At 44.6% G+C, this 23,841-nt stretch overlaps 7 protein-coding genes across 7 annotated transcripts; 4 read left to right on the top strand and 3 right to left on the bottom strand.

Annotated features, from left to right (window-relative positions):
• Positions 1–495: 495 nt before the first annotated feature.
• Positions 496–4,370, top strand: I203_104542 (uncharacterized protein; the record flags this gene model as incomplete). The annotated part of the gene is made up of 12 exons (XM_019143869.2): positions 496–500; positions 562–855; positions 918–968; positions 1,034–2,573; positions 2,633–2,742; positions 2,803–3,034; positions 3,095–3,145; positions 3,200–3,583; positions 3,682–3,869; positions 3,950–4,043; positions 4,104–4,168; positions 4,232–4,370. 12 exons carry the CDS (start codon positions 496–498, stop codon positions 4,368–4,370), a joined length of 3,153 nt encoding a protein of 1,050 aa, XP_019006918.2.
• A 430-nt stretch (positions 4,371–4,800) lies between these two features.
• I203_104541 (uncharacterized protein) lies at positions 4,801–8,515 on the bottom strand (the record flags this gene model as incomplete). The annotated part of the gene is made up of 15 exons (XM_065517559.1): positions 4,801–5,132; positions 5,197–5,461; positions 5,558–5,748; positions 5,948–6,515; positions 6,592–6,644; positions 6,703–6,778; positions 6,837–6,855; positions 6,906–6,924; positions 6,991–7,174; positions 7,249–7,455; positions 7,517–7,589; positions 7,669–7,805; positions 7,893–8,006; positions 8,092–8,248; positions 8,313–8,515. The coding sequence occupies 15 exons, from the start codon at positions 8,513–8,515 to the stop codon at positions 4,801–4,803; spliced, it is 2,598 nt and encodes an 865-aa protein (XP_065374377.1).
• Positions 8,516–9,025: 510 nt separating this feature from the next.
• Positions 9,026–11,456, top strand: I203_104540 (uncharacterized protein; the record flags this gene model as incomplete). Its single annotated transcript, XM_065517558.1, has 7 exons — positions 9,026–9,337; positions 9,409–9,775; positions 9,861–9,957; positions 10,020–10,056; positions 10,112–10,621; positions 10,686–11,090; positions 11,151–11,456. The coding sequence occupies 7 exons, from the start codon at positions 9,026–9,028 to the stop codon at positions 11,454–11,456; spliced, it is 2,034 nt and encodes a 677-aa protein (XP_065374376.1).
• Positions 11,457–12,567: 1,111 nt separating this feature from the next.
• Positions 12,568–17,608, top strand: I203_104539 (uncharacterized protein; the record flags this gene model as incomplete). Its single annotated transcript, XM_019143872.1, has 4 exons — positions 12,568–13,617; positions 13,696–16,554; positions 16,612–16,829; positions 16,918–17,608. 4 exons carry the CDS (start codon positions 12,568–12,570, stop codon positions 17,606–17,608), a joined length of 4,818 nt encoding a protein of 1,605 aa, XP_019006921.1.
• Positions 17,609–18,503: 895 nt separating this feature from the next.
• On the bottom strand, positions 18,504–20,114 carry I203_104538 (uncharacterized protein; the record flags this gene model as incomplete). The annotated part of the gene is made up of 10 exons (XM_019143873.1): positions 18,504–18,701; positions 18,784–18,881; positions 18,943–19,026; positions 19,092–19,238; positions 19,312–19,397; positions 19,456–19,500; positions 19,565–19,594; positions 19,650–19,742; positions 19,797–19,852; positions 19,911–20,114. 10 exons carry the CDS (start codon positions 20,112–20,114, stop codon positions 18,504–18,506), a joined length of 1,041 nt encoding a protein of 346 aa, XP_019006922.1.
• Positions 20,115–20,592: 478 nt separating this feature from the next.
• I203_104537 (uncharacterized protein) lies at positions 20,593–21,933 on the top strand (the record flags this gene model as incomplete). The annotated part of the gene is made up of 1 exon (XM_019143874.1): positions 20,593–21,933. One exon carries the CDS (start codon positions 20,593–20,595, stop codon positions 21,931–21,933), a length of 1,341 nt encoding a protein of 446 aa, XP_019006923.1.
• A 160-nt stretch (positions 21,934–22,093) lies between these two features.
• On the bottom strand, positions 22,094–23,613 carry I203_104536 (uncharacterized protein; the record flags this gene model as incomplete). The annotated part of the gene is made up of 7 exons (XM_019143875.1): positions 22,094–22,386; positions 22,448–22,531; positions 22,587–22,700; positions 22,787–22,905; positions 22,982–23,059; positions 23,155–23,306; positions 23,413–23,613. 7 exons carry the CDS (start codon positions 23,611–23,613, stop codon positions 22,094–22,096), a joined length of 1,041 nt encoding a protein of 346 aa, XP_019006924.1.
• Between the last annotated feature and the right edge of the window lie 228 nt (positions 23,614–23,841).

The following is a 23,841-nucleotide window of genomic DNA, read 5'->3' as shown; positions in this document are numbered from 1 at the left end:
CGACTGGGTTATTGGTATACAACATTAGCTCATAGTGAAGGAAGGGGAGGACCGGACTGCGTGGAAACTTTACACGTCTAACTCGCCAGACGCAATGTAGAACCTGCCAATGCGGGTCAATTTGTGTTCTTCGGTTGCCATGGAGTACTGACCATTCCTCACTGGACGGCGATTCATGAGATGATGCTCATCTGTGAAGCTGTGTTCCTTCACTGTATCTGTTTAATTGGTCTTCTTGTGGCTGATGGCTTGGCTATGCAATCGATTATATTGGATCTACTCTTGGCTCTAAAATTCGAGACACGCGCAAAGACTAAAAAACCATCAACCAACCACCTTATTCCCACTCCACTTTTACACCCTAGACATGTATTGGCTTTACACTCTTCTCATTCGTATCCCAATATAGACTTTTCGGTTCTTCACGACGACTCAAACAGAACATCACTTGATGAGGCCTTGTACTCGTTGACCCCATTTCTATTTTACATATACATGTCGTACTGTATACTTGAGTCGTTTTATCGTCTGAAACTGTGGTAATTCGTCATCGGCGAAAAGCGAACGAAACGAACCATACAACAACCTAATCTCAATTGGTAATTTCAATATTGTATCAAACGTGTCACCTCAAACTTCATCTTCATCCTTCCTCCCATCTGTGAACAACCTTCAACAAGCTCTATACAAACTCTTCGGCACAGGTATCAGACTAGAAGACAGAGCCAGCAGAGAAGAAGAAGAAGAATTGATTGGTTTGAAACCGCTAGGTGCGGAAATCCCAAGAGATAACACCAACTGGACTTGGAGAAAGGCTCATAGGGCACCAAAGAAAGGAGATAAGATGAAGTTTGGGTATGTCTCCTCTCTTTTCCAAATCTTTGACAAATCTCAGTAGCTGATGCTGCTATACATAGTACTCTGCTGGAGCTGAACAGCAATATCGAATGGTGGGATTACTACGTGGAGTAAGTGATACGAGCCGCTCATACCTCCAATCACGGTTATCCGCTAATCATGGAATGTCAATCAGCTATGATGCGCTGAAGAAGCTTTTCCCTTCCAATCCACTTGATCCCACTTACCATTCTACCGCTCAGGATAGTGAAACCTCCTCTATCCTTCCGTTGCACCGTCGTAAAAAGGATAAATACGCCAACCCTGAAGACTTCAAGAAGGCTTTAGACAAAGAGAGAAACAAAGTAACCGAGTTCTACCATACAAAGTTAGAAGAGGTATTCCGATCATTTGAGTTGTTGGAGGAAGAGGTAGCGGGATTGGAAGAAAGAGATCTTGGTCAAGATGATACTATTAAAGAAGTCGATGAGGAGGATGAAGATGGATTGAATGAGGAACCTAGGGAAACTGATGGACTCATGAGTCTCACTATGTCTCAAACTGTCACCAGATCACCTACGAGAAGTAGACAATCTATCGTCGGTCGGTTCGGAGGCGGATTGAGAAGATTCGGTAGACGAAGAAGCGTGATGAATAATCCGGAGGAGGCGGACTTGCTCGAAGCCTCCATGAGACCAAGGGAGAGAAGCTCGAATCGTGGACAGAACAGACCTGGAATGGGTGATTCAATGACCAGTAGCTATTTCGATGAATCAACTCCAGCCATCTCACCCAATCCTGGAAAAGTCCCCTTACCTAGAAAACCACGACATTCGTCAGACTTGGAATCGTCAGCTGACGAATTAGGAATGGAAGCTTCCACCCAGGATCGACGAACTTCCTTCTCATCTGTCTCATCACACGAAGGTGACTTCTCATGGCCCAGAAGAAGGTTTCACTCGTTAGGTCTCGTTCAGATGGACCCTGCTACCGTCCCTCAATGGGCATTACCCAGAGTCCCGCACGATGAAGAGGAAGGTGGAGAGGGAGGGGGAAACAGTCACGCCTTTGCTGGACATGCCAGAAGACCTGTGTTCATCTGGACGGCAAATAACGATTATGGTACTGTCCTCAGAATCGGATTCAAGAAGCGAATCAGCTCGGTATGGTTGGAGGCTTATGCCCTGAAACAATACGTTGATTTGAATATGACTGCGTTCGAGAAGATCTTGAAGAAGTACGATAAGAATACCAATAACAAGACGAAGAAGCAATATATCACTGATGAAGTGTTATCGAATTCACCCTGGACACCCGAAGCGAAAGAGGAATTGGACCAATTATTAGCAAAGATTTTGTTCTTGTATAGGAGAGTCGCTGCGGCGGGTGATGAAGATTTGGCCAAAGAACAATTAAGATCCCAATTGAGAGAAAAAGTCGTTGTTGATAGAGAAACAGTTTGGTCTCAGATGGTTTCGGGACATAATAAAACTACTGGAATCTTTAGATCGGTAACACCAGAAGATTTACCTTCTTCATTTGATACTACGAAGGATTCCTTCAGAACCCCATTGGGGAGATTTAGGAAACCTCACTGGTTGACGTCAAGAGTGGTCATACTCAGTATCGCATTCGCGATCTTATTAGCTATAGTGCAGATCTCACCTATGGAAGGTATCGAAGAAAGTAATTGTTTGGCAATGTTAATCTTCTGTACCATTCTTTGGGCAACCGAGGTGAGCTGTTCCACCGTGATAAATCGTCATGCAATGGTAGCTGACAATTATATACGTAGGCCATCCCACTGTTTGTCACTTCCCTTGCGGTCCCGTTGCTCGTCGTATTTCTGCGTGTACTTCGATCTACCGACGGGGAGACCCGTCTTTCGGCAGCGGATGGTACAAAGTGAGTGATTCTCTCCGTATAACTCTACCAAAAGTCCTGACTGATTTTACCTTGTGATAGATACATCTTCTCTCAGATGTTCTCACCAACGATCATGCTGCTCATTGGTGGTTTCACCATTGCCGCTGTGCTTTCCAAAACTCGATTAGATGTGATGACTGCGTCAAGAATCTTAAATGCTGCTGGTACCAAACCCAGTGTCGTCCTTTTGGTACTCATGTTCGTTGCTACTTTCGCCAGTATGTGGATCAGTAATGTTGCTGCGCCAACGCTTTGTTATGCCCTGATCAAGGTGAATCCGTTGTACCCTTCGAAGACGAAGAAATATCGCTGACACGATCCGATCAATCAGCCTATCACGGATGAACTTCATCCCAAATCCATGTTCTCCAAATGTTTGATCGTAAGTCGTTCATCCTGACTGGACAGTCGTGTCAAGCTAATCGATATCCTGCAGATCGCCATCGCCTTAGCATCCAATATCGGAGGTCAAGCTTCACCCATTTCGTCGCCTCAAAATTTGATTTCTCTAGGATCCATGGATCCACCCTTATCGTGGCCACAATGGTTCGCGATCTCCTTACCTGTCGCTTCTTTATCGGTAGTCACAATCTGGGCATTCTTGCATATCAACTACAAATGGGAGAACGATCTCAGTATACCTAAGATGAGGAAGAATACCGACAGTCTCACAACTACTCATTGGTATGTCCTCATTGTTAGTGGTATAACCATTGCTTTGTGGTGTGCGGAAAAATCAATGGAAGGTATTGTGGGCGATATGGGTATCATTGCGATTATACCCTTGTTGGCTTTCTTCGGTACAGGTATCTTATCAAAGGTAAGTCAGATCAAATCAAAACAATCTCGTATCTTCCCCACATACATGTATAATCTCTCTAATGAGGATAGTGCTAATCGTTGTTTTTGGGGAGATAGGAAGATTTCCATTCTTTCCATTGGTCGATCGTTTTCCTAGCTATGGGCGGTATAGCTTTAGGAAAAGCTACGTTATCTTCCGGCTTACTGGATGTGTTAGATGAAGTGCTGGAAAGAATGGTTCAGGGTTTGAGTCTATACTCGATTTTGATCGTTTTCTCGTTATTGGCTTTGGTGATCGCTACCTTGTGAGTACCATCGATGATATCTGTCAACTATCTCCTAAAGATCGATCGGAATCGGCGCTGATAAGGTATATCCAACGTAGTATCTCGCACACCATCGCAGCTGTGCTTCTCGTTCCTATCGCCACTAGGATCGGAGATTCTTTAGACGAGCCTCATCCCAGATTATTGATCATGGTGAGTTGTTCGGAATGGCTAGTCCGCAGGATTCGACTGACAGTGTGATGTGGAATCCAGGCAACAGCGTTGATCTGTTCAGCGGGAATGGGTCTACCCGTCTCTGGATTCCCAAACATGACAGCGTGAGTTTTGCTTCACCATAACATAGCAACAGGGACATAATTTGCTGAGAATGATTGATGTAGAATCACACAAGAGAACAAATTAGGCCAACGATTCATCGGCGCATCTGATTTCTTGAAGAACGGTGTACCGGCTTCAGTTTTGGCTACGTTCGTCATTGTTACGGTTGGGTATGCGATAATGAGGAGTTTAGGTTTGTAGATGTGCTATAACGGTACGAAAAAAGAAGAAACAATAGCAATTAGGAGTGATAATAGGCGAAGAAATGTCACCCATATTCAATCAAAAAGATGGAAGTGGAAGCATGATTCGAAGCATAGATGGGTTCGTCGGTGGTCTTTTCTTTTTCATTCTGTGGAGTTATTCTTTAATGTAGCCTTTCTTTTGATTTTCTTCGACGTTTGAAAATATGTTCGGTCATATATACTACCATTTAAACCATAGGCAACGAGTTATACAGATAGATGCATCTATCATTTTCGCTCGCTTTAATCAATTCGAATCCTTACTACGCTATTTGAACAGCACTTGCGAGCGTATCTGGTCGTCATTTCAACTTCGTATAAATACCCAGTAGAGATGATATGCATGGATGTATAAGTGATGTTACATATACCGTAGTCAAATTACTTTATGGATAACTCAAATCGATTATATCATTAGTAAGCATTAACCAACATTCCAACCATTCCAGTTCATCTTCCTTTCCTTCTTCCTCCATACTCTCTTTAGGTTGTTCAGCGTCTAGTATCTCAGTGACTGCGTTGGACACTCTACAAGGATGAATACCCAATACCAATTCACCGGTAGTGGGATGTTCGAGCGATTGTAATAATGGAAATGGCGAACTATCATCTAACATTAAGGTATCGTCCATAGGATTCGTAGAATTTATAGCTCCTCCAGCTCCTCCTTTGAGGAGGTTGAGTGATAAGAGCATCGGTACAGTCAATGGTGCGCCGTCTATACCGATAACATAAACAACATCAGCACTCGACTACTACTTCGTTTTCCTATTCGTACTCACTCTCGTCAAATGCCCTGAAACAAAATTGGGGACAACCATAAGTCCTTGAATAGACAATGTATTCTTCAATATCCACTCTCCGTCCCCTTTGATCCCGGGTGTTAGACGAAGGAAGGGCAACAGCTTGATCGGGTATATCATCTTCCAATCCTTCTTCTTCTTCTACCGCTTCTTCTACCTCATTTCGAGAAGTAGAGGAATTGGGGGTAAGAGTGTATGGGATGTATTTAATTAATTTTCTATACAGATATCCTTGATTCGGAATCTAATGTACCATACATGCAAGTATAAGACGATTAGCTATGTCCTATCATTTTCTTCTTCTCATTCTTCGTCTTTGTGAAGGTACACGATCACTCACTCGATGTTCAACCCATCTCCAACCTCTATTCCTCTTCCTTACACTCGCCTTCAGCTCATCCTCATTGGCCGAAGGTGCAAGTGAATCATCATCGTACTTTTGTAGGAAATTCGAACATGCTCTCGAGAATGATTGATGGGAGTCGAAAGGTAAAGAAGATACAGATGAGTTCGGAATATCATCTCGATCTGCTATCATCAACAAACAGAAAGTTTAAATGAGCATGCATGAATTGATTGATTGTTTGATACATTTTGAACAGGAAGGAATCATGTATATGCAAGCTTTTGATATATATACTCTCAAATAGAGATCGTAAGAGATAGATTGAGAAATTCAAGGTTGTAGCTGAATCAAGAGGAAGAGAGTAAATAAAATATCCACACTAACTCTTATCTTTCTTTCCTTTCTTTGCCTTTTTCTTCTTTTTCTTACACTGTCCTGCTCCTGAACCTTCTCCACCAGCAGTACCATTGGTACTACCATTAATGGTCGATTCCTCATGTTCACTAATGTTTCCACTGACCGTACCGCTTGCCGAACCTGAACCTGAACCTTCTTCCTCGCCATTTTGATTTTGAGGATCAGGCGATAACAGATTAGCGTCATTATCGGACATATCGACCGTAACATTTATCTGTTCTTCGTTCGTTGTGACGGTCTTGGGCGTAGGGTCAATCGGACTAGTCTCTTCGATGGTATCCATCAAATTCTCCGGCTGGTTGTTCGAGTTTGTTTTGATATTTGGATTCTCACCGACAGTCAGTTTCTTACTTTGATCCACCTGTACACTATCTTCGGATTCGCCTCTAAATCCTACAGGTTCAGCTACGAGGTTACCATTATCGATCTGAATCAATATACCATCTTGGGTATTACCGCTGTCGCCATTTGTGGGAGGTAAGCTGATGGTGTTTTGAGCAGGGTTATTGGGAGTCGTGTCATGGGTGTTTGATCGCTATAACAGGTACACCAGTATGTATTAGCACATCTGACGTTACAAATAGTTTCCACAGATGGAGTAGATCACTCACAGATGGACGTCGGCTGAAGGCATTGATCACTCTTCTCCTTTCAATGATACCACCTATAATGGCCGTTAGCAACCGCTTCTAACATTTTTTTTCGGCTGATATGTCACTCACGCATCACAGCAGCTGGACCTGATCGCTTAGCCATCTTCTTCGAGTGATTATCCTCATATCGGTCTGTTTCATCAACCTATAGCGTTTGGTTAGCCAGGTTTCATTTGCTGTGAAAGAAACAAAGGGAAGCTCACGATTTCTTCACCGATAATTCTGAAAGAATATCAGCTATCGCCTTCTTCACGGTCACCTAGCTAACTCACTCTTCGATCAGATCTTCCACTAGATTCAGGCCCGAACGTTAGCTATGACCCCCACATCTAAGTTGAAGTTTGGTTTCCAACTCACAACTAACGATCCCTATTGCACCACCTTTCTGACCTGGAGTTTCACTGATCAACAGCAAATGTGCTCGTCCAGTTTGGAAATAGTCCAAAGCTTGAAAACAGTTGATATCTGGTTTAGCTTCGGGTAAGGGCAGCAGGGAGAACTTCGATACGGGCCATTCATCATCGGGATTGTATGTGATAAGCTACAGCGAAAAGAACGGAAACATGAGTAAGTGACAAGTGTAACAGAATGTAGCAGTACGGTACGTTGACATACCCTCTTGACCAATAACATCCCAATAAAATTATCTTTCTGTCCAGGTTCATGAATTGGTATTCTTGAAAAGCCAGATAACAAAATGTGATCTATCGCCTCGTGATCTAGTACTTTATCAGAAGACAAAGTCAAGCAATCTTTGATTGGCGTCATGATTTCCTTGGCATGCTTGTCATTTAGGGAAAGTACACCGTTCAAAATTCCGATCTATAAATTTACCAGAGAAAGATATTAGCTGTGCAGTTCTAGTCGTGGGCATATCACTCACCTCATCATCCCGAAGTGGTTCTTCGCCTTCTCGATGAAACTGTAAGAATGATTTCAATTCGGCTTTCTTGTATCTAAAACGCGAAAAGACAGACGATCGTCAGCTCGGAGAAAGTGTAATGCGCAATTCCATGGTGATATTCGTAGACTTACGTATGACCCTCATCCGTACCCAATATATAATCTAGCAATTTCGCAGTTGGCCAAGCGATAGGCGAAAAGAGTATCATAAAGCACCACACCATCGGTGCACACGCTCCTCCAATGGCTAGACCGTACCTTACACAGACCTATGAGCACGAACGGAAGAAATTGTCAGTTGTCCTACTGTACAACAAGGCGAATATACTTGAAATCAAGTATGCAGGAGAGCTTACAGCCTGAGGAATGATTTCACCGAATATAACAATCATTGTGGTCGATACTATGACAGCATATAATCCACCTCCTAACACATCATCTAAGAAGATCGGCAAAGATTCATTCACAATCTATATCGATTGAAGCCCGAATAGGCATTAGTGACCCATCTTCTTTTCCGTATGTCGAAGATCAAAAGAATGGAATTGGACATACAACGTTACTCAACAGCAAAACCACCAATACCCAATGTCTACCTCTCGAAAGCAGTTTCAGTACTTTCGCGGCTGCCTTTCTTTCTTTGGGATTAGATGAAGATGTAGCTAATACTCGTAAATTCAGATCGTCAGACCCCATTAACGCTAATGTCAATCTATTTCATCCCTCACACATTGTCAGCCCGGTAAACCCCCTTCCTCGGTTTCTTATTGACTTACCCAGCAAATACACCGCCCGACAATACGAATACGACACTCAAACCCAATTTCCACCAGAAAGCAGGGCTATCAGGTGGATCTTCGGGTTCGATTGGAGGTGGTGCTGCCAGAACCCATTCTTCCGATCGTTTGGGTATAGCATGGAACAGACGGGTGAGGGTGAGTAGGGTCGGTAAAGAGGCTCCGACACGGAGGGGAGGCATTTTTTGGTTGATATTCACTCTTGCGAGTTACAAGTGACGGTGAGAGACACGAGATCAGTAGGTGAGGTGATTAAAACTGAGTTTCTATATCTATGAATGGTATACTCTTGCTATACCAAACGAGATGATATATTCAGAAGTGCAATAAATTCATTCTCGACACAAGTATCGTCATTTTCACTTCATCGATAGTTGTCCTCTGAGCCAAGCGCGTCACCGTGCGGATTCAACCCACGTGCGAACACTGGATGCTCGAATTACCCGATTGAGTAAATATGACTGCGCACTGACCCCTCCATCCCCCCTCCACTTGACATGTCCACCCTTCGTTCGCTGGAAGTGAACCATACAAGTTACAGTAAATCACCATTCGACGTATTCATTTGTCCTTCTTTCTCATTCCCTCTCTTCCTTCCTCACATCATACATATCCCATCACACACCATACCCGCTCAATACCCGGTGGGGAAGATCTTTGATCACGATTAGTCAGATCGCCATCACATCACCATGTCCCATTCCCACCCTATCTTACCTACTAAACCCATCTCCCTTCCTTACTCCCACTTCTCCACTTCACCCATTGCACCTTACGCTCCCACCCTCAGAGCTAAAGTTATCCCCCATCTACTCATCCAATCCCCACCTATGGCTTCATCGGTCATTGGCAGGAGGCTAGAGGGATGCACAGAGGTGGTGATGCCTGTCGGTGGGAAGGTACCAATAACCCTCACAGTGTACAAGGAAGTATTGGAAGATATCGGTGTTGGGGAGGGAATAGAGATCAGTATAATGAACCAGTTTATCAACAGCTTTAGTTTAGTAGGTCACATATCATCCGGACCAGATATGTCACGGATGAAATAGACTGATGAGGTTACCCATGAGGGTAGAATCATTCCGTGCTCGGCTTACTCCCATTGGAGCCAGTGATCGAGCCACCTTCCACCTCTGTCGCTACCTCAAGGTCCACTACCCTAATCCTCGACCCTTTGACAGCCTGTCCCACTCAAAATATTTTGTTCAAAAATCTTATACCGTCAGGATCCCCTATTGCCTTTTTAACCGGTATCGATGTATTCTACGAATGGGTTGTGAACAGACCTAACAGTCCTATTAAGCGCAATCAGCGACTTCAGGGTGATACGGGAAAAGAAGCTGAGGAGGAAGAGGAGGACTTATTGCTCATCGATGGGGCAAAGGAGACTGAAAACTCTATCTCTCGGCATGATGCGTTTGAGTTGCAAGGAGTTCAAGTTGGTAAGTCAAGCTTGTCCAGAACAGTCGAGATACCGCAGGCTGACCGAAAATGCATCTCTCGTATTCATCACTCATGATGCTCCAGTGCCCTCCCTATCCCATCAGAATGAAACTCACGATGCTTGGCTTCAGACTCAGCTGGAATCGTCCATCGATAGATTGTTCAGAGAGCAGTTTATCCGGTGAGCTCGTGATGATCTGATCACAAGAGATTTGCGTCGATGCAGCTAACACTATAGTATAGTCGCTTCCCACTAATATTCGACGGTGGTTTATTGAAAGTGAGTTCTGTGTCTCATGCAATCACTAATAACTGACACAAGAATTCATTCGCAGTACTCATCTGCACTTCATGTTCCTCGAGGTATTCCTAGCGCTCTAACTCAATTACTACACCTGTCAAATATGTACAACACCCCTCTTGCGAAGGAGATGAAAACGCTCCTCAAGCCCATCTCGCAACACCAAGAACAAAGGCTATATACCACGGTAAGAGAAGCTTCAGATCTTCAAGCGAGAAAAGGCAAACGAAAAAGCCATTCTCAAAGTCAAGCTCAGAACCAGATTCAGGAAGGATCTTCAAGTCTAAGTAAAAAGAAGAGAACGTCTGATCCGCCAACATCTCCTTCCTTCGAGCTTGATATGGAATCTATGGATCCTTCCGACCGCTGTCATGCTTACCTACAGCGGGTGATGCTTGAACGAAGAGAATGGGAAGATGAGGGGGGTAATAAGACGGAAAAGAAGTTGAAACGGATTATAGGCGATTTGTTTGGAGAGATCGGTCGATCCAGCTTTGAAATCAAGAGGAGAAAGGCGGGAAAGATGTCATACAGTAGAGTTCAGGTGAGTCGTCATAGCATACGCACGATCTTATTCATGGTCTGATGTACAGTATGCTCTATCAAAGCTGGTTCACAGCGCCGCAGAAATCGCGAAAGAGAATTGTTTGGCTCTCACCTCACAATCTCATAGCAATCACCAGACACCGTTATTTGTCGCTGATTCCCACACTGACATGGACGAGTCTGGAGAGGACCAAGATGCTACTGATTACTTTTCTGATGACGAACTCCTAATCGACCAGGATAGTGCCTACGAACCATACGACGAGGATGATGAGCTCTTGCTTGAGATTCCAGTCCGCCAAGATGAGTTGTTGGATCGAGATCATGAGAATGATGATGACGATGATTTGTTACTGATTGAAGAGGATTTCGAGCGATACTTGAAGGAGGAAGACGAGATGGAGTTATTGATCGATAAAGATCGAGTAGAAGAAGCTGAACTTGGCGTGGACGAAAAGAAAATGAAAGTGAGTCCGAGATGTGCCACTGTACTGTCGTGCATTTCCGTTCACTGACCCTAGGTTCAGCTACCTGCTGGCGATGCTTTCATGGTCGATCCTAATCATTTCGACAAACCTCAACAGAATGGTCGCCTCGCCTCCACTCAACCCGATAAATTCCAGATGACAAATCATCTGGACATATCGGCCAATGATGCCATCATAGGCAGTACCGGAGGTCGCTACTATGATGGAGAAGAGAGTGGGAGTGTTCTGCCAGCCTCTAAAGATAAGTATGATCATCTACCCGGGGACTGCGGGGAGCTATCAGGTACTGTCTCGTTTGAAATAGGGGGAGATGCAGAGGAGAGTAGCGATGAGTTGTTGATTTGACGATTGTTATGTTAACGTTGTCTGTCGTATTGTATTGTATTGTAGAGGGGAATTTTATTTCTGTACATAGCTGATTCTCATCTACATTACCCATATCCATCCATCTATCTTCCAGATTAATGGTTAGTATCCATCAATCCATCATCCCATATACTCTTATGTTACTTGACTTGACCGTCGTGGACTACCGTACTACCTACCGTATCGGAGAGGAGACCCCGGATCATCCCGCTCGTTCGCAAGTCAGGAACAACGGTGGAAGCTGAAACGTCACGTCACAGAATTCATCCTCATAAAAGCATAGCCTCTTTCTTCTCTGTTGGTTTTGTCTTTCTTGCCACCTTCAAGTCATGCCATGGTTTGTACAGTATTTCTGAAATGAGCAATGACCCACGCATAGGACGATCGGAATTAGCAGACCTAGATGTATATCTCTTTGGCTTGGCTCGAACCTTGTATAATTGCCACCTTAACGAGAATATTACATATCGGATCATCATCATCATCATCATCGTATCAGTGAAGAACAAGGAAGGGCATACAGTGCACGTGCCATCGTTGAATATACATCTTCTTCCTCCATCATCAACAAATTATCTGCTAGAATGGACAACAAATCAGTGTAGGCATAGTCATTGAAAATTTGAAGAAGGACATTGAAGGGTTCAACCAGTGAAAGTGGACATCGTCAAAGTGAGTCTGCGTTCCGTCCCTTCTCTCCGTATTTGATCGCATCATACACACATACACCCAGATACCCCTTTACCATGTGTATCATCCACAGTACCACACCGCGATCGGAAGTTGTAGAAATAACCATACTCATCGCCCTCTACTTTGCTCCTTTGTCATGGTGAAAGCGGATTATCATCCATCAAAAACCATCAATTTCATGTCACTGTAAAATCATAGTCATGACACTCTCATTTTGACCTATCTCGAATGACTCTTCATTCTTCCTCTTCCTCATACTTCCGTCAATGTCATATAACATATATATAGACGCAGTACACTCCGATCAAGAATAGACTTACTAACACTACTCCCTACTGTTTTCATAGGATTTCCCAAAGGCAAATTCAAAACTTTTCTTGTTATATACCTCAGAACAATGGGTTTATTATCGAGGTTCAAACATTCTTCACCCGCTCCTTCAACTGCATCAGCATCATCATTGAGACAGCCTCAGCCACGAAATGAGACAACTTCCACATCCACGCCAAGACCCACCACACCAACATCTACCACCCACCTATCGCCCAATCTCCATGACACTCCCTCGTCGTCGAGATTGGCCAGACCGACAATCCCACCACCTTCACCATCTAGTAGCTCAATAACTTCCAAGTTGGCCAAATCATTCAAGAAAGATAAATCCAAAGGCAAAGAGAAAGCAAAGGAGAATTTAATGACAGGAGTACCATATGAGTCTCATTCACAAGCGTCCTTACCTATTCCCCCACCTCCGGGATCAGTTTCGGGATCGAGGATAGTATCTGCTCCTAATTCACCTTCAAGTACTGAACGAAGACCCCCGAACAGTAGACAGAGAAGATCGACGTTACTCTCTTTTGATCCTCCACTCCCTCCTCAACCCAGCTCTCCATTAGCTACTACGGATCCTCTATCTGCCCATACTCGGTATCAGGATGAAGAACATATTTTCGATGATGATCACAATCACGACCAAGTCGATTCCCCTTCATCATCGGCCAGAAGAAAAGATCGAGTAACCAGCGGACAATTCAGACAAGTTGGTGGGATACTGGGTCAACTCAATTTCGAAGTTGATCATGATCATGATCAACCTGGAAATTCACCTCCTGAAAAATGGTTGAGAACAAATGCAAATGCGTCAAATAACGATCCCACACCTACTGTTTTGGCAAGCAACGGCAGAAACGAGATCAATGGCGATTGCGAGGTAGATGGAGGGGTTAGAGGTATGACACCTTCAATCACTGATGAATCGATTGTTATCGTAAATAAAGATGAGATCAACCAGGAAAATAATACCTTCTTGGAGATCTCTTCAACGGATTACGATCGCAATGACGAAAATAAGATTGAATTGTTGGAGTCAGCAGAAAAGAAAAATAAGTTTTGGAAGAGACAGAGGAGGTCTAGTACGAGTAATGCGGTTGCAAATGAGATCGAACGTGTGAGTTGATCAGTTCGCTTGCCATCCAAACGCGGTTACTGTTCAGAAGCAGCTGACTTATACTTGTTGTTTAATTAGTCAAACTCTCCCACACCTCGCCGTAACTCCCGAAACGACACTTCCCTTGACCTCACAGCCAATCGTCCATCCCTGGATTCCTCCCAACCTGAAGCGGTAGCTCGTCAACCTCGTCCCCAGCAACTCCGCCGACCTTCCTCCTCATTTTTTCACAATCCCTTTACTCGTTCGGTATCACGTACGTCTCTAGCTCTAGATGATAATCCAAAATCTGACGATGGGTCATTCCAGTTAAGAGGTTTCAGACATGTATCTGGTATGATGGAGGTTGAGGGTGCAGGAGAATTGGAAAATTACTTGGCTCACGTTAGAAAGGAGCCTAGATCATCTATATCTTCGGGTGATCTGTTAACTTCACCTATGGTCGGAAACAACGAAATGCCTTCACCATCAGCTTTGACTAGTACTAGTCCACCTGTCTCGTACGCCAGTACACCGCGCCAACCGCCTACTTTCCCTTTATCCAGACCGGCAAGTATAGCCAATTCCCTAGGTTCAGCTACTGGGGATGAGTTCATATCAGCTACAAAAGTCAGTGTGGCAGCGTTTAGAAAAGGGATCAGAAGACCTAGTGAAAATTTAGTTGCGATGAGCGATTCAGGACATGGTTCAACGACTGCTTTGAGGAACATATCAGGTCAACATTCCCCTTTACATCCCATTAATGGCAATGGAAGTGGTGGCGGTGATGGTTCGGACGACGAGGATGATGTACCGCTTGGTATGATCAAAGGTAAAGATATGATGAGAAGAGAGAAGAGTTCTCTATCGTTGTCCAGTATGAGACACATAGCTACTCCTTCAGTGTCGGAACCGAACGATAGAAGACCCTCTACGATGTTCGATCATTCGGAAAGGAAATCTTCAGCTTCTCCGGCCGTCCTCAATAGACAACTCAGTCCCGAAGTAATCGATAGAAAGAATACACCGAGTCCTAATCCGAGTGTGATTGAGAGAAGCTTTACGCCAAGTCCTGATATATCTTCATCTGATATAACACGCAGAGGTAGTCCCGCCTTGGCTAAACCTCAAGATATACTTAGAAAAACCAGTCCGAACCCAGCACTCAGCTTTACAGTGCATAGGCAGAGACAAGGACATACGAGGAATGGTCGAGGTTCTGGGGGCAGTAGGTTCGTGGTCAAAAGTACCAGGTTGACCCGAGATGACTTATTGCCCAAGAATGGCGCACAAACGCCAGATAATAAGCCTGGATCACATATCTCTTCTACGAGTGGTCCATCCACACCTAATCCTCAACAAACGGACCAATTGAAGAGTATGCCAGTGGAGCGTGGAGATGTCGTTTCTTCGCCTGAAGAAATCGAACCTATCGATGGATACTTCTCACACCTCGCTCCTCTGATCCATGACCAACCTGCTCTGTCAACAACGTCGAATAGAGATACATCGCTTTCCCCGGCACGCTCTTCACGGGAAACGCCCAGTCCGACTCGCGCACCTGGTCCGCCCGTTGCTCCCCTTCCTCTGCCGCAGGCTGACGATGCTTCCACCGCATCTCTCAAACTCCCTCTTCCGCCTGACCAGATGCCTGATACTCCTCCTAAACAACCTACCGAACTTCCTCTTTCCCCTTCCAACAGAAAGAAACTGTCGTTATTGGAAGAACCCATGAAAATCATTTCTGGGTTATGGACATCTCCGACGACAGACGATGGATTTGATCCTGCTTTTGTACTTTCCTCGATGGACGCTTATGGAGGAGATGAGCAGAAATTAGACGAACCTACGATGGTCTCTCAACCTACTTTGGCAAAGGTCCAGACTACTGCACCTATTTCAGATGTGGAAGAGAAGGTACGGTCGCCTTTATCTCAAAGATTGGCAGGCATAGCTTCATCTGCAAGTACGAGTAACCTCCCGAAGCCTTCCCTGACCCATATCAAGACAAGTGAAGCGGTTAGAGATGATGGATATTCGACTGAGAAGATTAAATCGCCCATGTCTGATTCAACTATATCACCCATCACCACTACGACTGGTGTACCAAAAGAGACGTTTCAATCCAGTTTTGCCCGAGCTAGAAAACCTTCCAACAGGATGGAAGATACGGAAGAAAGTGACGAGGAGAGTGAAGACGAGAGTGGGACGGTGGGAAGATCAAGTACTACTCCGCAATCGAAAAGCAAACCCAAGACCAAAAATGGCAGAAAGAGGAATAGTGTCGAGAGGAAGGTACCTCATGGACCTAGGAAACCATCCATCAATAATCGTAATCGGAAACGTGTTTCTTCAATGTTTGATACCAATCCTTCTGCTGTACAAGCTCGGACGGTGAATGGGAATGGGAATGAGGATGACGATAAACCACTTGGACAGGGAAGGAGCGTGATTGGGAAATCACCTAGCGTTTCTAATCTACGGGTAGGTGGTATGTCTAGGTCTGAAAGTGCTCTTGGTATCTCTACAAATTCAATTAGAAGGGATAATTCGCCTGTTGGACAGAGACCCAAGACTCTAATGGAATTAGGACCGATCGTCCAGCCTTTGAAGGATCGTTCATCCAACCATCCTACATCTCCTATCACTTCCACTCGACCAAAACCAACACCAAGTTCATCTTCTTATGGAAGACCTCCATTATCCCACGATAACGAAAAGAAGAAATCTACCACCTCATCCTCCACCAATGTACCGACGATGAAGCGGTCTCCTGCTCAGACTTTGATCAAACTCCCTCCTGAGGTAGAAGAGAAGAGGAAGACTTCGACTGCCAGTCCGGATAGTTCCCGGTCTGCCACGACGGGTGGAAGTGTCAATTATCAGCCTTTGACTCCTAAAGAATCGGAGAATAGCCGGTTGGTAAGGGATCAAATGCCTCCAAAGGTTAATAAGCAGGTCAGTTCAATTATCATCTGGTAGACTGATAGGTACTGATCGTCCGTTTTCATTCAGCTGAAATACCAAGAGCCCAAGGTCGACTCGATCACTACCAATCATACCAGACAACGAAGCTATTCCTCTATGGGTCAGAATCAACCTCAAGCCCAATCCCAAGCTGGTCAGTGGAATATGAACATGGGTTACGATCACAATCAGATGGCTATGATGGGTCAAATGCCTCAAATGGGTATGGGAATGACGATGCAAGGGATGGATCCTGAAGCCATACGGTGAGTGAACATTTTTCAACCATTTGTACCATCTTTCCTCCGCCCTTAAGAAGCCAACTGACGGAACCATGATGAATGCATCCCATAGCAACATGATGAAACAGCAATGGCAAATGCAATTCATGGCTGCTGCTCTCCGAGCTTCAGAGGAAGAATGGGAAAGAGCATCTTGTGTCTCTGGTCAGACCAACCATACTTTACCTGCTTCTTTTGGTCAAGCATCAGGGGGGTACCCTGCACACCAACCCTATTCATCTATGCCACAAATGGGCTGGGGAGGAATGATGGGACAATTCCCAATGGTAGGATATGGTTATCCTCAAGGTCAAGGGATGTTTCCTAATCCCAATCAATTATACGGATATAACATGCCACCTCAATCGCCTGGACCCGGATTCGGTGGATCTTCCTCTCAAGGAGGGATGTACTCTTATGGAACGGGTGGAGGTGCTCAATCGGTATTCGGAGGTGAATTCGGTCCACCGCCCATCACGCCTTCTCAACGATTCATGAACAGTACTCGACCTCAACCGCCATTGCCTTCGAATAGTCAACAGGAGATAGCGAGAAACGCGAGAGGTAGATATCACTCCTCAACACAATCACATTCGCAATCGGTTTATATACCTTCGAACCTGAGTTCGGGAGTGAACGCCTCGCCTCCTCCGCCTAGTAGTTGGGGGCGACGAACAGGATCGGGAGATTGGTCGGATCTACAGCAGGGACAAGCACAGGGGCAGGGGAAGAAAGTGAGACCACACACTCAATTTATCAATTAATTGATGTGACTACAAATTCAACCAAATCATCGACAAAATCCAACCTACGAAAACACACAACGTACGAAAACGACTCAAATTGATTTTAATGTGCATAACGAAACTCCTCATCTACATCACTGTACGACTACAACATAAGACAATCACATCAAATTATCCTATTGCTTGTACATAGTAAAGATTATCGCATCCATCATATTTCACTGTTCATTCTTCCTATTGCATTTGCTCATTCCATTCCTTGGTTCTTTCCATGTGGACGTTCTGTCTTGCCTTCGATTCGATGTTTCATCCTGTCTCACCAAACTAATCAATTTCCACACTATGACATTTGATGATTTCATTGATACGTATGCATGATACTCTTGAAGTCTTTCCATTGAACCTCTCTGCCCCTTGTGATTATTTAATGCATATAGGCACCTCCTCGATCGTCCTTTCATTAACTCATCAAGGATGATCCACTGCCCCTACATCAACGGAGGTCTAATCGATGGTAAGTCTGGGATCTGAACGAGTAGTTGTGAATGTACAGTACAGTATTCATTTATCTTCCGTGGCTCTCGACTTGTTAATTATGTATAGTACATCTCAATCATTCTTTTAATTTATCTGTTTTATTCTACACTTTTGCACTAATTTACTCACTATAGCAATAAAGCTCTTGAAGAGTTTCTGCGATCATATCATACACTATATAATCTCGTTGAGCTTGTAAACTCTTACCGCGCTTTATATCCACCACAAGGTCACATATAAGCAAGCAAGCCCAACCCCAAACCCAAACGGTAATAACAGACATTCATTTGAGTAGATAATTCCTTGGATTGACAGTATATTTCATGCATGATACCCATAACATCCTCAGTATTTCGTATTCACTGACATTTCAAATTTAGAAGTTGAACCTTTCTTTGAGGGATTGACCCATTTCCTTGAGAGTGTCATCGACTGATCGATATTTGAGACCAAGGACACGCGTGGCTTTGGACCCATCGTGTATGATCGCATCCGAGGCGAGCCTCTTCTTGAACTCGGCATCGTCATTACCCTTAGGGATATTCTTGAGGTCTGGGAAATCTTTGGCGATTTGCTACACGGTAATCATGGGACTGTCAGCTACACCGCTGTCCGTATGGTAGCAATTGCGGTTCACTTTGCTAACGCATACTCACAAGCACATAGTCGTTACCGCTTACCGGTCCGTTACCAGTGATAAACCTTTCTCCGCTAGCTTCAGGAGTGGTCAAAGCGAGCACATGACCAAGGGCAGCTACGAGCATTGATTGAATTAGCCGAAAATATAGACGATAAAGCAGACATGTCACACGTACTGTCCCGAACATCTACGTAGTTCATACCACCAGCTGGAAGATCCTTTTCGGTTTTTTCACCTTTGAGCCATGAATAGTAGACAGCTAATCATCACGGTGTAAGTCATATTTCGCCTTCTAAGGGAGATTGAGAAGGATCGAGAACCTACCAACAGAGGTATTGAGTGATTCTGGGCTATCACATTGATGGATAATTGGACCAAGTACCAAAGGTGGGTTGATTGCTACACCGTCAAAAGATGGTTTGTTGTCTGAAAAGAATTTCCAAAAGGCTCGTTCGGCAAGGGCTTTACTGGCTGAAATCGCAAGTAAGACCAGCCAGGATCAGTACCAGCTGATCGTTTTGTAAAGCGAAGGATGCACACTCACCTCTGTATTTGGCTTGTCCAGAAGCGTTCTTTCCCTGTTCTTCACATTCTTTCGGGGATACATCGTTCCAATCTTTCTCCGTGAATCTGCGGTCCAGATCAGCATATGAAGCAGGACCACTAAGATCAGTGTAGATGAGCTCACGTATGGGGAGGCTTGATATTCGAGTTCATGACGGATGCAACGGAACTATCATCCGAAGTGGCTTAGCTATTTTGGTACCCCAGAGTGAATGAATGGTAGGAACACTCACCTTGTTACGACCACTCTTTGGACGTTTGGACTGGACAGGTAGCCGTCAGCAATGGATTCTGTACAGCAATCGATCCATCGCTCACTTGTTCTTCTTCAGACTTTCAAGTACACCTACCGTACCTTGAATGGCAGGTCTGAAGAGTTCTTCTGGTTCTTCGGCATTGAAGTGGAATGGACTATGGTCTCACGTCAACATCCTTTCACAGTGATCTCGACGGGGCTCCCCTTACCTTGCCATATGGGCAACACCATCTACTCCTTTTACAGCCTCATCGAAAGCTCCTGCCTGACCGTATTGATAAGATCAGCCATCGTATTGTGTTGATTGTCCCAGCCTCACTCACCTCACCGATATCCTTCACAATAGCATACTCGAATGAGCCTGTCTTATCTTTGAACAAGTTCTTCAAGTATTCTCCCTTATCTTGGCTTCGTACTGTTCCTCTAACGTTATATCCTCGATCGAGCAACGCTTCGACAGTGTGCGAAGAAATATATCCTGAAGCACCGGTCACAAGGACGAGAGAACCTGGTTTAATAGCTGGCATTTTCGTGATTTGTCTATGTAGATGATTTATCTGTCTAACGAACTGGATATTGGCGTATCTTGGGCAGGGTAGATGTCAATGAGTCAGAGGGAATAGAAAACTCATGAGGCTTTGTCCGTTTATATATAGGTTGTGAGTACAGTGCGGTGGATGTGGAGGGGTGGTGGAGGTTGGATGACCCATGATCATCATTCCCTTGCGTGGGTTTTGGTGGTCCTTTCCGTCATTTCCGGTCCGGGGTAGTCACTGCACGGACATCTGCAAGTCTGCCATGTCTGCGTTTCATGTCGGCCATCACCGAAAAACGCGTCATCGCTCATCGTTATCTTCCCAGCCAAATCTATTTCAAGGTTGGTAGCACATGGGGTAGAACTGTATAACGATGAAAGGCCTCAAAAGGTGTAAAGGCCCAGCGAGCTGCTCAGAATCACATTAGCATGGATGGTATGAGCTGCACAGTACGAAGAGGCTTTCCAAGATGCACCAGCAAATCCCACATTCAATGTTCGATCAGCCATACACCATTCACACTTCCTTACTATTCAACTCCCGTACTCTCAAATTCGACAAAGACCAATCTATACGTGTCAATCCCAAGACCGGTCGAATCATCTCAGTCACCTCTGCAACTCCTAATCTCCGTACAGTCTCTCATCCAGACCTAGACCTAAGGGGTTATACAGTCCTGCCTGGATTTGTCGATTCTCATGCTCACGTATTCGTTCATCCATATTCCGAAACTCCATCGTTACATCAAGAACGAGATGAATCATTGACCGAGCGGATTCTCCGAGCGGGAAACAACGCCAAAGCAGGGCTGAAAGCTGGATTCACCACCTATCGAGATTTAGGTACGGAAGGGGCATTCAATGCTGATATAGGAGTCAGAGATGCTATAAATAGAGAAATCATACCTGGACCTAGATTGTTCGTCGCTACTGAAGCATTAGCAAGTTCAGGTGGATATGAAATTAGACAAGAGAACAAGATTGGTGGAACGACGGTACCGAGATTATCGGATGTATGTGATGGTGTGGATAGTGTGAAAGCTGGAGTGAGAAGGAGATTGGGTGCAGGTGCAGATGTTATTAAATTTTATGCTGAATATCGAAGGCGGACGTTGAGATTTCCTCAACCTACTTGGCCTGGATCAAAGGCTATCAAGTATCCACCGTACACGACAGGGGAAGAAGGTAATCCGATACTCACTCCGATGAATCCACCTTCGACGCTATTCGACCAAGAAGAGATGAACGCGATTGTCCGAGAAGCCAAAAGAGCTAAATGTCCTGTAGCATCTCATGCGAGCTCGCCAGAAGCTGTCATCATGGCTTCCAATGCTGGTGTCACTACCATCGAACATGGATCTGTCCCTTCAGAGGAATCGCTGAAAACGATGAAAAAGAATAATACGATTTACGTTCCGACTTTATGTGTAGCGGATGTAGAATTGGACGATAAGGAATATAGGAAAGCGGTATTAGCACATGCGAAAAAGGCTAATGAGATGGGTATAAGATTAGCGACTGGTGGGGATACAGGTGTACCAGCTCACGGAGATAATGTAAGAGAGTTGGAATTGTTCTTGGAAGCTGGGATATCACTGGAAGATACCATTCGAGCGGCTACGCTAGGAGGATGGGAAGCGTGCGGAGGTGATTGGTGTGGATACAGATTCGGATGGGTGGGTGAAGGCTGGCAAGCGGATTTGGTGGTCCTAGAGGGCGATTTGAGGAAGGATACAGGAGCGTTGAGAAGAGTAGAGATAGTGATCAAGGATGGTAATGTTGTTGTCGATGGAGGAATCATAGTAGAGTAATCTAATGTGGACATTAAATAAACGCGAATTCCATACATATGGAAAACCCATATCATTTTTGGGATACTTCCCGGAATTTACGGCATATTTTTCAAATTTCAATATGGTATCGAACTATAGATATCCTCTAGTATATACCCCATTGTATGTCCAATTCCATCTATTGCTTACCAAATCTCTTGAACAAACTCTCACCCATCTCGGCAGTCGATTCCTCCAAAGATTTGTATTTGATACCCAATACTTTGGTTGCTTTCTCACCATTGAAGAGGTTCATACCCTTTTCGACTTCCTCGTATTCTCCAGGTTTACCCACGGGGACATTCTTGAGATCGGGGAACTTCTTGTGAATGATATCTACCCAGGCTTGACCTGTGAGGTATCCTGCTCCAGTGATGAATCGTTGTCCTGAGGCTTCTTGGATAGACAGCGCGTTGATATGACCTTGAGCGACTACACACCAAACCAAGTATGAGCGTACAAGCTCATGTATCAAGGGATTTGAAGGACTAACCATCTTTGACATCGACCCAGTTACCCATGGGGCCAGGTAAGTCAGACTCGGTCCTTTTACCCGTAGCCCACTGCCAGAAATAGGCTGATAAATCCACTCATCAATGACTGTATACATGTTCGAGGTTTGGTTAACTCACCAACAGAAGTATTAAGCTTTTCGGGAGAATCAATTTGATGGATGACCTCTCCCAATACGAGAGGGGGGTTGATAGCGACTGCATCCCAGGAAGGTTTCTCATCTTCGATGAATTCTAGCCGAGTATTATAAAGCAATAGTCAGGGTCCTTCCCTGCTCATCTCGTACTATGCATAGTAATCTGGTCGAGATTTCACTCACTCCACAACGCCTTTTCAGCCAAAGTCTTCGAAGCTTGATAAGCCATTCCCCCTGATGATTTTACACCATTCTTCTCTACGTGCGAGATGGAATCTTGATTCCAGTCTTCTTCGGTATATCTACGGAAAGGATCACATGGACAGTGTCAATGGTCGGCATGTTGTCTTACACTGTAGCGATGAGTTGGGAACTTACACAACTGGGGGTTTCCTAGATTCTAGACTCATGATAGAAGCTACAGACGAAGTGATCACTACTCTTTTCACGTTAGGGCTAGATGGATACAATCCATCAACAGTCAGTGACGATTCGTGTTAACAGGGATAGGTGAAGACACGACACTGTATGTACTTCATGATTCAACTCACTTGTTCTTTTGGATACTCTTCAAGATACCAGTAGTACCCTTCACAGCGGGTCCAATTAGTTCTTGGGGATCCTTGACTCCCTCAGTGTAGAAAGGCGAAGCGAGATGAGCGACTCCGTCAACTCCTTTGACAGCTTCGTCGAAGATACCATCCTAGATAACAAAGGCGAATCAGCCCTGTTCCTAACCTCTATACAGATTTGGACCCTCTTCTGTCCACTTGTAAGAGAATATGAGGTTGATCACGACCCAAACTCACCTTGGTGATATCATCAACTAAAACATATTCGAATTCTCCCAAGCCTTTGAAGATCCCCTTGAGATATTCTCCCTTGGATTCAGATCGGACAGTACCTCTCACTCTGTATCCCTGTTGTAAGAGTTGTTTGGCGGTATGAGATGCGATAAAACCTGATGCACCTGATACTAAGATCAAATCTCCTTTGGCGATTACTCCCATGTTGTTAAAAATGTAGTTAAGTAGTATAAGTTGGATGAAAGATACAATGAATAGTAGAGATAAAATCAAGAATGTGGAATGAGAACACCCTCTCGACGATGCGACAGATATCGTTATCGGTCCTCACATCTCCTCACTCCAGCCTTACGAGTACAGCTTTACGGTGCCATCTACAAATGGATAATAGCGTCACCAACTTTCTGTGACGTGACCATTATTCAATCCGCA

This window comes from Kwoniella mangroviensis, assembly GCF_000507465.2.
Source record: "Kwoniella mangroviensis CBS 8507 chromosome 1 map unlocalized Ctg01, whole genome shotgun sequence".
Classification (NCBI taxonomy): domain Eukaryota; kingdom Fungi; phylum Basidiomycota; class Tremellomycetes; order Tremellales; family Cryptococcaceae; genus Kwoniella; species Kwoniella mangrovensis.
This window is presented reverse-complemented; position numbering and strand designations above follow the sequence as displayed.